General features: G+C 35.6%; 1 protein-coding gene across 1 annotated transcript; it reads right to left on the reverse strand.

Annotated features, from left to right (window-relative positions):
- Positions 1–13028: 13028 nt before the first annotated feature.
- LOC466569 (olfactory receptor 5M5) lies at positions 13029–13983 on the reverse strand. Its single transcript, XM_016922372.3, is given in 2 exon segments — positions 13029–13355; positions 13357–13983. Coding segments are annotated over 2 exon segments (954 nt in total).

The following is a 13983-nucleotide window of genomic DNA, read 5'->3' on the forward strand; positions in this document are numbered from 1 at the left end:
TCAGATAAAATCCCTTAGGTTCCTGTTATAAGGATAGGTAGTAAAAAACTAAAAATACATTTTAGCTCATTCTTTATGTGACATAAACAGAATATGCTAATTTAGACTAGCTGCTACTTTTGGGGGGAAATAAAAGATAAATATTTGAGGAGGATACCAATTGAAAATTTTACAGAAAAATTTTCCAAATGTCTACTAACATGCTTCTAGTTAATTTCATAAACTTCAGAGTAGGTAATTTTTTGGAGCGACAGACCTGAATTAGAGCATGGAAATGACTTTGTCCAACATGTCTATCTATATTTGTGCATACTGAGCATGCATAGCGAAGTGATTAGATGGCTAAGTGATCATCCAGACATCCAGACAACAGACAGATTTGACAGAGCCTGAGCCTGCACTAGAAGCTAGTACCTTTCCCTTAACCAGGTTAAGTATTTGCTCCTCAGAGCCAGAACTGGTAATTATGGGACAGCTCTTAAAAATAAATAAGTTAAATAAATTTTAAAAAACAAAGCCAAAGAAAACAAAACAAAAATGACCAGAATTTCCTTTTTTAAAAATTCTCAAACTAGATTTGCTATGGCAAAAGGGTAGCTTCTGGCCAAGAGAATGTAATAAAAGAAAATTAAGCTACTTTTATCCATCCATTGATAAAATAGGTTTGCCCTTCCCTTCTTCTTTTCTGCCTCTCACTGGCTGTAATGTGGATATAGTGCTGAGCCATCCTGAATCATATAGATGAGAGTAACTCTTTACAGAAAGCAGAGAAAGAAGAGTAAATTAGTTGGAGCTCCTAAAACCTTGGCAGAGCTGATATGACATACTAGCTCAGAATTTTACATAAATGAGAAATAAACTTCTAATTTGTTTAACTGTTATTTTGTTTTGTTCTCATAGGAATTTAATCCGTTATCTAACTAATATAAATACTCTTAAGGTCGATGCTTAATAAGATTATTGTAAACTTGACTGCTATATAAGATGAAAACATATGAAGTGATTGTTATTAGTTAGAATTAAATTAATCTGTGAGAGATTATATTCAAGGACTATGGTATGACTTATAAAATGTAAGGATAATGCTTAGATAATCCTGATGTCAGCAACTTGAGACCTTTCAAAATCATCTTAAAACTCCTATCTATTCCACGCCATTTAGAAATCCGTAATGTTTACAAGTATGCAAACACACAGACACAGATAATATTGCAAATCTGTGGAAGGCGAGTAGAAGATAGATATTTGTTGCAAAAGAGAATAAAAATTAAAATTAAAACATTAAATCTATTATAGTTCTCAAATTTTCTACCTGTTGCCTAATCATAGAGGATTTGTCACCAGTTATTTTACAGCACTTAACCCAATTCATGATACCTCCCTGGTTTCTCTTAATTCTACTCCCCTCCTATTTCTCACCTCTCCTTCCTTCTCTTCTAAAATGACCTCAAAAACTGTATTTTTCTCTATATTTTTATTCTAAGTTCTTCACCTTTTGGGGTCTCCTAATCTCAAATTCTACTCTAGCTGCAACTTTGCCTAGTGAACACATTAAGGTGCTTTGACGAACTAAAAGGCTGTTCATGTAATAGGAACTATTATCTTTAGAAGGATGGTGATTTAACCTCTCTCTCTCTTCCCCTGACTATGTATATAAAGTCTCCCTGACTATGTATATTGTATGTATACACATAGACATATATAATACACACATGTGTACATGCATGCATGCATACACATGTAGTTTTTAATTATTTCAGTGTGCATGCATATGTTTTCATGAGGATTGGGTAGTTAGATGCTTTGCAATCTTTTCTTCATCTTTTTTTCTGGAGAACACTGGAACATCATCTTGCACTCTTCTATATATTCATGTCCTAACCTTACATCCCACCTTCCTTAGAAATAGTCTGCCATGTACATTTGTACTTTCCAAAACATTAAAATTATTTTGTGCTAAAATGTTTCCAACATCCTTAGTACTGGTATTCATCTCCCAAAATCAACTCAAAAGTTTTGGAACTTGCCTTATTTGACTTAAAAAATTACAACTATGCTGCATGTTAGCTCTACAATTGTAGACAGCTTACATAACTTTTTTGAGCTTTAGTTTTCTCACTTCAAAATGTTGTTGAAGGAATATCTTTTGAGGATTAAAAGTTATAATCTATGTAAAGATCTGACAACATGTGAGGCACATAAAGCCATCGCAAGAAATTTTACTTTCTTAGTCCCATTTGTTCAGTAGTTAGAACAAATACAAATTCTCAGATTGTGTGCATTGATACCTATACAACCACCCATACTCCTATGAAGTTATTTAACTATTTCTAATCATGCATCATTTCTACTGAATAAGTATTTGGCTTCTAAATATAAATAGCAACACTTTGTCTAGTTCCTAACACACACACACAAATAGCCCTACCTATAAAGAAGCAGGAAAACCAATGGGCCTTCAGAGATAATAAATAAGGAAAGGTTTGCTTGTGTTTATAAAGTTGACTCCTTTTCCCTGTTGCATTAAAAAGAAATCACAATGAAGCAGTCATTTCTGCCAATTAAATGTTCCCTGAAGACAGCTCAGTGATGTTGAACATGGGATTTTAAAATGGCTTAACATCTCTTTTGTGTCCTCTTTTTCACATCTCTTGGTAATGACTTTACTTATTGCTTATCGTGTATCACTGGGCATCGTTGTACCTCACTCCCTCCATTATTCGGCAGAAAGAACTGCACTCAAAAAGGAACACCTTACTCACTCTTTTCACTTGGCCACTAATGCAGCAAAAACATGTTCTACCACACGGTATCATTACGGTGAGCATACATTCATTTGAAAAAAAAAAAAGTCATAGGGTATTTTTGGTCCCCTTCTTTTTCTTTGTTTATTTTGTGTTGCTTTGTTTGTAGAAAAGTCCAAGAGTAAATGAATATAATTGAAGAAATCTAGAGTGCAAATGATTAGGATAATTTTTATTTTTCTTTATTTTCCTAGGCCATGATGTACCACATACAGATGTTAAAATTTGGGGTAATTAAGTATACTTAAAATAAAAAGTTTTTATAAATTCAATGTACAGAACTTTTTATGTATAATTTTATGTAAATATTAAAAATATGAAATAAATATTATTAGACCCATTATATATTGAAGGAACTGAGCCTTAGAAAGAAAATTCAATTTTCTCAAATTCAAAAAGCTGTTGAGTGAGCACACTGAGAGAAGAAAGCAGCTTTGACTATGAATCTCCTCTCTCTAGCCACTAACAGGCACTAACATGCTTCACTTGCTGTTATTTCATCTAATTTCATGATTAAACATTGATTACAATGAATCAAAATGTCTATGCTTTCCAGGTACACGGAAGCAATATCTGGTAAATTTATTACGACATTTAACTAGAAATAAAACCAAGGAAAGGCAGTTTAGTTCTACTGAGAAACCCTGTTTTCTTTTTTTTTTTTTTTTTTTTTTTTTGAGACGAGAAATCCTGTTTTCACAAGCTAGTCCATTAGTTTTAGGCTAGTCAGCCTATTTCAGTTTCCACATCCTTAAAATATATGATTGTACTACATACAGTACATCCCAGCTCACTTCCAGTTAAAAACTAAACATATATTTATGTATCTCTCTGGATTCTTTGCCCTAAAAATCCCAGCTTGTCCGCAAGATCTTTGAAATGCTTTCAGGGTCATCCTCCCATTGTCTTGATAAATCCAACCTGGATTCCTTCTATTTATGTTAATCTCTGTAGCAAATGATTGTTGGAAGTAAATGTTCGGTGCTACAAAGTGAAACTAGAACTCAGGCAAAAGTTTTCTCACCAAGGCAATTTACTTCTATAGAAGGGTGCATCTCAAGGATGGAGCGATGGCGAGAGCACACCGTACAAGGGAGGGGAAGAGGTGCTTATCCTAACGCAGCTAGTCCCTACTGCTGTCTTTCCCCTATTGGCTGGGGTTGGACCACACAGTCTAAGCTAATTCTGACTGGCTATTTTAAAGAGAGCAGGGGTATGAGCCAGAGTGGCAGGGTGAGTAGTTTCGGCGGGAAGGACGGTTACAGTGCAGATGACTAGATAACTAAGGACAGAGCAGGTGACTGAGGATGACTAAGGACAGAACAGGTGATAGAGGCTAGGAGGGGGTTGTTTACTGAAACTAGGGGCAAGGAGATGTAAAGAACAAGGAGGTTAAACTTTAAAATGGAGAACAAAGAACAGGGAAGCTAAACATACTGACATATTGGTTCTTTGAAGTGGAACTCAGAACTCTTTGTACTTAACAATTTTTCTCCTTCTTGAAGTTAACAGGCTAAACTTTGAAGAGGAATTTACTGTATCCTACATGAACACTTCCTTAGTATTCTGTCCCAAACATGCTTTTTTATTATTTACATGGCCAGGCTAAGAGTTTTCTAAATCGCTTCATGCTGCTTCCTTTTCATTACAAATTCTATCTTTTTTTTCTTTCTTCTCTCATTTTACTGTAAGCGCCCAAAATAAGCTGTGCACCACCTTTAATTTTTTGCTTCGCAGATATTTCTTCTTCCAGATAGTCTAGCTCACCACTCTTAAGTTCTGTATTCCACAGAGCCCTGCTACATGGACACAATTCTGCCAATTTATTTGCCACTGTATAAAAAAGATGGCCTTTACTCTAGTTTCCAGTACATTGTTTCTCAGTTTCACCTGAGATCTTTTCAGAATGGCCTTTGCTACCCCTATTTCTACCAGCACTCTGATGATAGCCACACATGTAGTCTTTAAGAAGTTCCAGACTTTCCCTACATTTCCTGGCCCTCACCATAATCACCCTTAAACCTCCACTCATGGCATTCTAGGCTTTTTCTAGACTGTTTCTGCAAATTCTTTTGGCCTCTACTCATTACTCAGTTCTAAGGCCACTTTCACATGTTCAGCTGATATAGAACAGCCACAGTTCTGAGTACCAAATCTCTCTTAGTCTGTTTTATGCTGCTACACCAGAATAACACAGACTAAGTAATTTATAGTAAATAGAAATGTACCTGTTTTATAGTTCTGGTAACCGAGAAGTCAAAATGCATGGTGCTGACATCTATCTAAAGGCCTTCATGCTGTGTCAGCCCATGGAGGAAGGCAGAGGGCAAGAGAAGGGGACAGCAAGTTAGAGAACTTGCAGCCTCAAGCCCATTTATAATTGCTTTTTTAAAAAAAGGAATCCTTTATTTAGCCTTTTTATCAATCCCACAAGGTTGTAACTTTTGTGACCTAATCACATCCCATTAGGCCCCACTTTTTAACACTGTTACGGTGGGGATTAACTTTCCAACACATTCTTTTTTGAGGATACGTTCAAATCACCACATCATGTAGATCCAATTAAGTCTAAATTTGTTAAAAAAGCATTTCATTCTTGCCTTATCTGATCTAGTTTACTATTCAACTTCATTATTTACTACTTTCCTATCTATTATTTGTGTCATAAGCACAACCAAGCTATTCTTCTTGATCAGTTGGTTCACTCTTTAGGAAAAGTCTTTGCAATTCATCCTCTACCCTTTGAAATTCCTACTCAACTTTCAAAACCCATCTCAGTGGTTACCTTCTCTGGGAGAATTACCCAAAAAGCTTTCTGTCAAGATAATTTTTTTCTTTCTTTGTGCTCACAAAACACTTTAAATAAATTATTTCAACTATTTCTTTTACCCAAGCTCCGCAAGTAGGAGGACCAACATGGGGATTCTGCCAGTATGTCTATTCTATTTATGCATTTTAGAACCAGAGAAATAACCACAGGCTGAGTTCAGGGACCCACTGGGCCCACTTTGAGATGGAATTCACTGATAATCTAATCATCATAAGCCCCTACTGACTGAAGGGGCTATAATGATGTTGTGAGCCTGAAATTGTCAGTTCAGAGCCAGTGTCAAGTAGTACTCAAAAGTCTGATTATCTCCTTTTCTCCAATGCAGTTACCCAGACAAAAGGTCCCTCTCTGTGGGACCTAGCAATATATGGAAATCTTCCTTGAGAAGACCTTGTCTCCCCTTCATTTAAGGAGTTCTGGGTCTGTAAACTGCCTCAAGTCTACAAATTGATTGAGGGACTGTAACTATCAGTTATTATAATTCAGAATAGACTTTTGTTCACTTGACCTAAAATGTTTTTGCATATTCAGATCAAGTAAGAATTTAGTGGGCTTTCTATTTACTTATACCACTGGGAACACCATAATTAACTAGCCTGTGCTAGCCAATGTCATAGATACGTGTGGGTCAGACTATTCTATTTGATGCTTTAACCTGCTGTTCATTATGGTAACTATGCCCACCTTGCCTTGGGCCATTGAAAGCCACCACCTGGCCTCTGCCACCCCATGATCTAGTTACTATTACTACATTTTGATTTTCCAATTGTGTGGTTGCAGTTTCCCCTCACAAGTTTATTTATCAATGTATTGGTGAAAAGCTTGTCTTCTGAACCCTTCCAGTATGGGTGAGTAGGTCTTCAATGGCAAGTCCACTCTTGAATTTTAATTTCTCTAGACCTTTGAATTCCTTCCTCTACATTAAACCAAGGGAAGTTAAACATTTCCAGTTTACTCACAGTGGACCATCTTTTGATTCACGTTTCAGCCAAACAACCAAACTTAGAGCTTTTTCTAACTCCCCAAGTTGCAACATTAAATGGAGAATCTCTGTTTAATGAGTTCATATTGACAAATTAGACCTGATCCAACTATATCTTCATTCTACTCTTTTGCCATATGCTTAGTATCCATTCCTACACGTGTTCCCTGGATTTCTGTTTGTATAAATTAGAAAACTCATCTACTTTTTTAGTGCACCACCTCATGGTCTTGCTTGGTACCTCTTCTTTCAGGGGCTGCTGGTACTTGGGTTTAGTTATAAGTTTAGAAGCAAGGAAGGGTGGTAAAGGTGGGCCCCAAAAAGAATCTGTATTGTCTTGTATGGAAACTGCCTCAGGCGAAGTCTTTACCATTTATTCTGGCAATATGGAGTTAATTACCCAAGACATAGGTGGAAAAGCTGATACCACTGGGAATGGGGAGGCCAATTCCACTAGGAGTATAGGAGTAGGGAAACCTCTTTCACTGTCAGATAGCACTTATCAGAATTTAGGGGCTCAGTCTTTCCAGCTTCATCAGGATCTTCCCACAAACCCCCAACGCAACATATAGGATCCCTTTCTGCAATTCTCTAATTGAAGCTACAGGAGACAAGGATCTCCTTCCAGACATACATAGAAGCTCTCAGGGTTGGACTGGAAATTAAAATCCCCAAGCTCATCCTTATCTTTCAACACTTTGTCCAGTGACATTAAGAGTAACCAATCAATATCGTTATAATCCTTAGTTTTCTAAGAAAGTACAAAAGTATATAGAGAGTCACATAGTTCCTTGTATCTTATAAGTGTCCGATGAGGATAATCCAATGTGGATACTTTGCATATATGTATAAACAGTTTATGTCATGGACTATCAATGCTTTTTTGACTACTCTAAATAGTCATTAGCATCTTTAAATCTAATGAAATTAAAGAGCCAATTCCAGAAACCTCAGAAACAGATCAGAAAATATATCCTTAAAATTATGTTGCTCTAGAACCACTCTCAATACCAAAATCTGTATTCATCAGGATTCTCCAGATAAAGAGAAGCATTCTATATATAGAATGGAGATTTTACATATACATATGTGTATATATATATATAACATTACATGATTACACACATACACAAGCACACACACAATGGAAACTGGCTCATGCAACTATAAAGGCGAAAAAGTCCTGTGATTTGCCGCCTGCAGGCTGGAAAACCAGGAAAGCTGGTGGTTTAATTCAGTCTAAGTTTGAAGACCTAGTAGGGGAACAAATAGTTTAAGTCCTGGTCAGAGTCTGCAGGTCCGAGGTCCAGGAGCACCAACATTGTCCAAGAGCAGGAGAAGATTGATGTCCCAACTCACCCAGAGAAAACAAATCTGCTCTTCTTTTGCCTTTCTATTCTATTCAGGCTCTCAACAGATTGCATGATGCCAGCCCACATTGGTGAGAACACTCTCCTTTACTCAGTCTTCCAATTCAAATGGTAAAATCTCTTCCAGACACACATTCACAGACACACCCAGAAATAACATTTTACCAAGTATTTGTGCACCCTGTCGCCCAGTCAAGTTGATACATAAAATTAACCATCATGCTACTATTTTCAAACGTTACGTTCTTTCTATTTCTATTTATTTGGTGGTTCAAAAAGAGTCACAAACATATAGGGCAGCTACTGTTTTGTGTTATTGATTCCTTCAAGGAGGTAACATTACCTAGACATATTCATAAGGTGAAATTCAAAAACAGAGAAGTTTTTCTGGCTTACAAAGAGTAGAAAGATTCCAAATTTGTTTGGAAAATATAAAGTTAGAACTCTCATACACTTCCATCACATTATGGAGGCCCAACATGGCGTGTGGTGAAATTTGGTTTTATTTGGTCGGAGTAGCCACAAGGTGGCAGGATATGATGCTATTCCATGTTGTCAGCTCTGGGGATAACACCATGTTAAATAAGTTTACATGAAATGCAAACATAGAGAAGGGCAGCCATATAAACGTGGAGCACTTTGGACCCAATATTGTGACTACGTGGAAGGCAGATGACCATGTGGATGTGATTGCCACAGATGGCTGCAGGGACAAAACACTGGGTTAATGGGAATGTGACCATGTTATGCTGTTCATATAAATTGGCTATGGAATTGAACTTGCCAAATAAAAAGTTAACCAGAATTTGTAGGATTGAGAGATTGGCAAGGAGACAGTGTGAGGATGTGATGTGCAGATTTAGGGCCAAGTTTTCCAGAAAAAGAAAAATACAAATTAATAGAACCAAGAGAAAGAAGACAAGATGCAACGCCGGGCAACTGGCCAACCTCAGGAAGATAAATTTCTTCTCTCTGGTTTGATTTATTCTGCACATTTCCAGATGAATTCTGTTGAAGGAGACAAAAGCAGACTGATTATACATGAATAAAATATACACATTTAAGTTACCATCAGTGTTTTGTTTTGCAGGAAAATCCCATTACCTTACAAAACTAATATTATAATCTCCATTATTTTTTTTACTTCTTTTTTTCTATCTATCTATCTATCTATCTATCTATCTATCTATCATCTATCTGTCATCTACCCATCAATCATCTATCTATCATTTTTTAGGGATCACATACTACATACCAGGCTGAAAAATAGAAAATAATTGCTCTCAAAACATCATTGTTTCTGACCTCATGTCACTTACAATATTATAGAGAACACAGACATTAATTATATCCAAAGAGTAATAAATGTATTAAAAGAAAACATAGAAGGTTATGAAAGGAACCTAAGTCTAAGATAGGTAAAGTAACTTTCCAGTTAATAATTAAAACAGGTACCTTTTATTGAGTAAATACTATGTATCCAGTAATGTCCTAAGTGTGTTTCATGTGTTAATTAATATCTTCTGTGAAGACAGCATCCTTATGAAAAATCACTATGTCTTCACTTTATAGAAGAGGACACTGAGGCCGAGAGAGGTTGTATAACTTGCTCAGTAAATCAGATTCCAGAGTTCATGCTCATAACTACTCATTTAGCTAATAAATGATGGAGTTAGGATCTGACTGCAAAAATTTGTCTTATGGAACAAGTTAAATTTATCTATACATTATAAAAAGAATTTTTTATAGTACATTATATCCTTCAGTGTGCATGCAGCTGTCAAATACATGATCAGCAATACTTCTGGAAGATAGAAAATAATTATATTTTTCATTGTATGATTTTGCCTTCAATGAAGTATAGTGACAAAAGTATAATAGGAACACAAACAAACAAATAAACTTTAAAGCCAGGCATATTTGAGCTCCCCTTCTAATCTACCTATGTGCTTTTAGGTTAACAACTTGTAAATCTGTTTTCTTTTCTTTAAAGTGGAGATTATAGTACTGAATGCATAGTGTTGATGGGCAGATTAAGTAAAACAACTTACATTAAAATATTACCTGAACTATAATAAAAAGTATTACTCTGTCTTATTTTTGTGTGTATGTGTGAGTGTGAGTGTCTAAATATTTTTCACTTATTCATTGTTCCCAAAAACATCTGTTATATGAGTAAAGACATTAGGCTCATAACATCACTAGTCCCTATAACATTTAGTATTTTATACACATGTATAAATTTTCCTGAAAGGAATATCAGAGTGATGATCTTTTGGATAGGTGAGGAGAAAATAATATATCATATTTATTGTTCTTTTCAAAAGTACAGTAAATATTCTTTATTTTTTCTGATTATTTCTTCATTGTATTAACCAATTTGTCCAAGAAGTAAAGAATTCAGCAGAATTAACTTTGAAATAAAAGAGACATGAAATTGGAGACTCTTCTTGAAATCTCTTATGACAGACTTTAATAATGGGATTTTAATGTCATCAATAAGAAAGTTATTCTTTACTTTTTAGGTAAAATCCAGGGCCTACTAAAATAACATATTAATACCAAAAATTTTCATCAGCACATATTTATTTTATGTCTAATACAATATGATATGGACTTAGGTAGTCTTAACAGGCTGATAGACGTGATTCCAGCGAGCCAGTCAATTCATGAAAGCACTTGGTGTAATTCCTTTCTATCTTGAACTTTTGTGTATATGGGCGTAACTATTGGTTTTCTATTGCTAGAGTCAGTCATAAACATCAATGACATTATGGTTACTTGTATTTCTGAAAAGTAAGTTGGCTTATGACTAATAACATATTCCCTCAGAGTCATCTGCTGATCTGTTCAAAGACACTTTTCTTATAAATTCTAAAATTGAGGCACTTTGTTTACTTTGAAAGTGGACATTCATTAACTTTTAATAAAATTGTGTATGGTGTGTACTCTTTCATGCTGCAGTCATTGAACCTTTCTTCGGTGCCAAGCTAGGCTGTACAGATAGAAGCATGGGCCCTGAGATCAGAAAATTTTATATAATTAAGAAGCTGGTTTCACATAACTAAAAACATATGTGTATTTAAACAGGAATACATCTAGGTATGTGTCTAAGCGGAATTCAACAATTGTTAATTAAATGTAAAAAATTAGTAAAAATAGCTTTTTTATTTATATGTGTGTTTTAACAGAATTTGTGGACAATCTGACTTTCAAAATCAAGGTATTTAAATAGGAACATGTAGTAGTACAAGGTTTAAAATAATTATATGCAATAATATAAAATGAATGAGTCTGAAAATTTCTGTAGAAATACTAAGCAGAGATCAACTCGAAGGTACAAAGAAAGCTTTGAAATACAACTGAGAAAAAATATCATGTCTTTTTGAGTTGTGACTTGTTATAGTTTTATGGTTTTTTCTTTTTCATTGAAACTAACATCTACATATTTGATCACAAATTGGTTCTTAATTATTTTGCTCAGACCCCACCTGACATTACGTCATACTAGGAGCTATGGGAGGGCTGAGGAGGGTGCATAAAGCATAAACAAGTTCTAGTCTTGGACAATCACAGGGCTAGCTTCAATTTGCCCAGAGATAATTTTTTCTTTCCTCTCTTTCATTAGCACCTCCATAGTCTTACAACATTTAACAAATTGTATTGATCTTTCTGTTTACAGTTTCATGACCCCTGTAAAACTATGCCATTGTCGAGCTCCTTGAAAAGTCCTTGGTGTTAGGAGAAGTGTGACTTATTGTAGATACTCAGCACACATTCGTCAATTTTGCTTATGTTATCAACTGCAAAGTCACCAGATTTGTCACATCCTTAAAATATCAACTTGTCCTTTGCTTCCTTTAGCACTAAAATACTTACAAACAAGTCGACATATGTCATTCTAAAATTAGGTATATAATAACTAACTGTGACAAAGTACCACAAAGTGAGTAAGTACCACAAAGTACCACAAAGTACTCACCAAAGTGAGTAAAATTTGAATGATGCTACTAATAAAAATACATGATCTATCCTGAAAAATAGATTTAAAAAGCAGAAGTGAGAGAAAGCATGAAGGACTCTAGGCCCCAGAAGTGTAGAATTGAATTGATAAGTTCTGCAGAAGTCACAGTTATTTGCAGCCAGTCATATACCCTTATAGGAGCCATTCTTTGTCTGCTTCCAGAGTTAATATTTGAAAAATAACTGCTGGGCTGGCCTCATGTCCTGTCGTGGCAGAAGGAGAAAGGTGTCTTATTGAAAGTGACTCTCACAAGTGGAGAGACATAAGTGGGTGTCAGGCATGGACACAGAGGTGTTATCATAAGTTTTCTCTCCTAGAGAAACAGCCTAGAGGGACAGCAAGTCTCACCAGCAGTTGTGACATTCCTCTAAACCATGAGACTGAAGTTTCTTCATAGTAATTGCTGCAGAATTGTAAACCACTAAAAAGCAACCATGACAGTCAACTTGTGTTTTAACAATCGTGTATATATGTGTGTACATATAACCACACATTTGTTTGTAGATACGAAGAAATTTAAAAAAAAAAAACTTAAGAAACTGTTAATCGTTGTAACTCTAGGAAGTGAGAATAAAAAATCAGGGTGTGGGAAAGAAAATAAAATATTTTAATCACTTACTTTTTACCTTTCCATAGAGACCTAATGTTTTATTACAACAATGTATAATTTTTTATAATGTAAAAAATATGTTGTTATAAATGTAATTTACATGTAAATTTACATGTAAATTGTTACACATGTAAATTCATACATGTAAATGTATGCATGCTATGAATAAAAGAAGGATAATTATTCCTCATACATGCATATACACCTCCCTACCCTTCACACACACATATTTCACTCATATGTAACATGTAAAACTATAAATTTTCTCTATCTATGTCTATGTTTTGTTGTTAGATTATAGTTTTTCATTGGGGATCTAAAATTGACTTTACTGTAAAGCTACTAAAATTAAATACAGTTCTCATAAATAGAAAGATTTTTTATTTGACTAATAAAGATACACTGATTTTACTTCAAAAGCACGTTTCTTCTGATCAGTTTCCAAAAAGCTTGTTTCACATCCTTGTTCCTCAAACTATAGATGATGGGGTTCAACATAGGGCTTACAAAAGTGTAGAAAACAGCAATGACTTTGGACTGTTCCACTGACCTGTCCGTGGGAGGTCTAACGTACATGCAGAACAGGGTTCCATAAAACACAGTCACTGCCACCAGGTGGGACCCGCAGGTGGAGAACGCTTTGCGCCTACTTTCAGCAGAACGCATCCTCAGGATGGCAATGAGAATGAAGATGTAGGAGATGAGGATTATGATGAGGGAGCTGGAGAGGTTAAATCATTGCTACCACAAACATGGATGTTTCCTTAATGAAAGTGTCAGAACAGGAAAGTCGGATGAGGGGTGGGTCAGCACAGTAGAAGTGATTAATGATATTGGAGCCACAGGTCAAGTGGTATGTCCACATGGTTTCCATCAGTCCACTAAGAAACCCATAGACATATGGACCAGCAATCAGGCGAATACAGAGCCCTTTGGACATCTTGCTGCTGTAAAGCAAAGGGTTACAGATGGCCACATACCTATCATAGGCCATTACAGCTAGCATATAATATTCAGTAATCACCACGGCAATGAAAAAATGGCACTGGACTAAACAAGCAGCATAGGAAATGGCTTTCTTGTCTGATAAGAAGTTCATCAACATCTTGGGAGTCACATTAGTGGAGTAATACAAATCCAAGCAGGACAAACTAGCAAGAAAGAAATACATGGGGGTGTGGAGGCGTGAATCTATCCTGATCAACACCAACATCCCAAGGATCCCCCCTACAGTGATCAGGTAGATTAGCAGGAACAGTACAAAGAGGATGGGCTGAAGCTCTGGAAGATCCTTTAATCCCAAGAGAATAAATTCCGTCACCAAAGTAGAATTTCCTCTGACCATTTTCTTAGGTACGAGCAT

The sequence above is a fragment of the Pan troglodytes genome, chromosome 9 (genome assembly GCF_028858775.2).
Source record: "Pan troglodytes isolate AG18354 chromosome 9, NHGRI_mPanTro3-v2.0_pri, whole genome shotgun sequence".
Lineage (NCBI taxonomy): Eukaryota > Metazoa > Chordata > Mammalia > Primates > Hominidae > Pan > Pan troglodytes.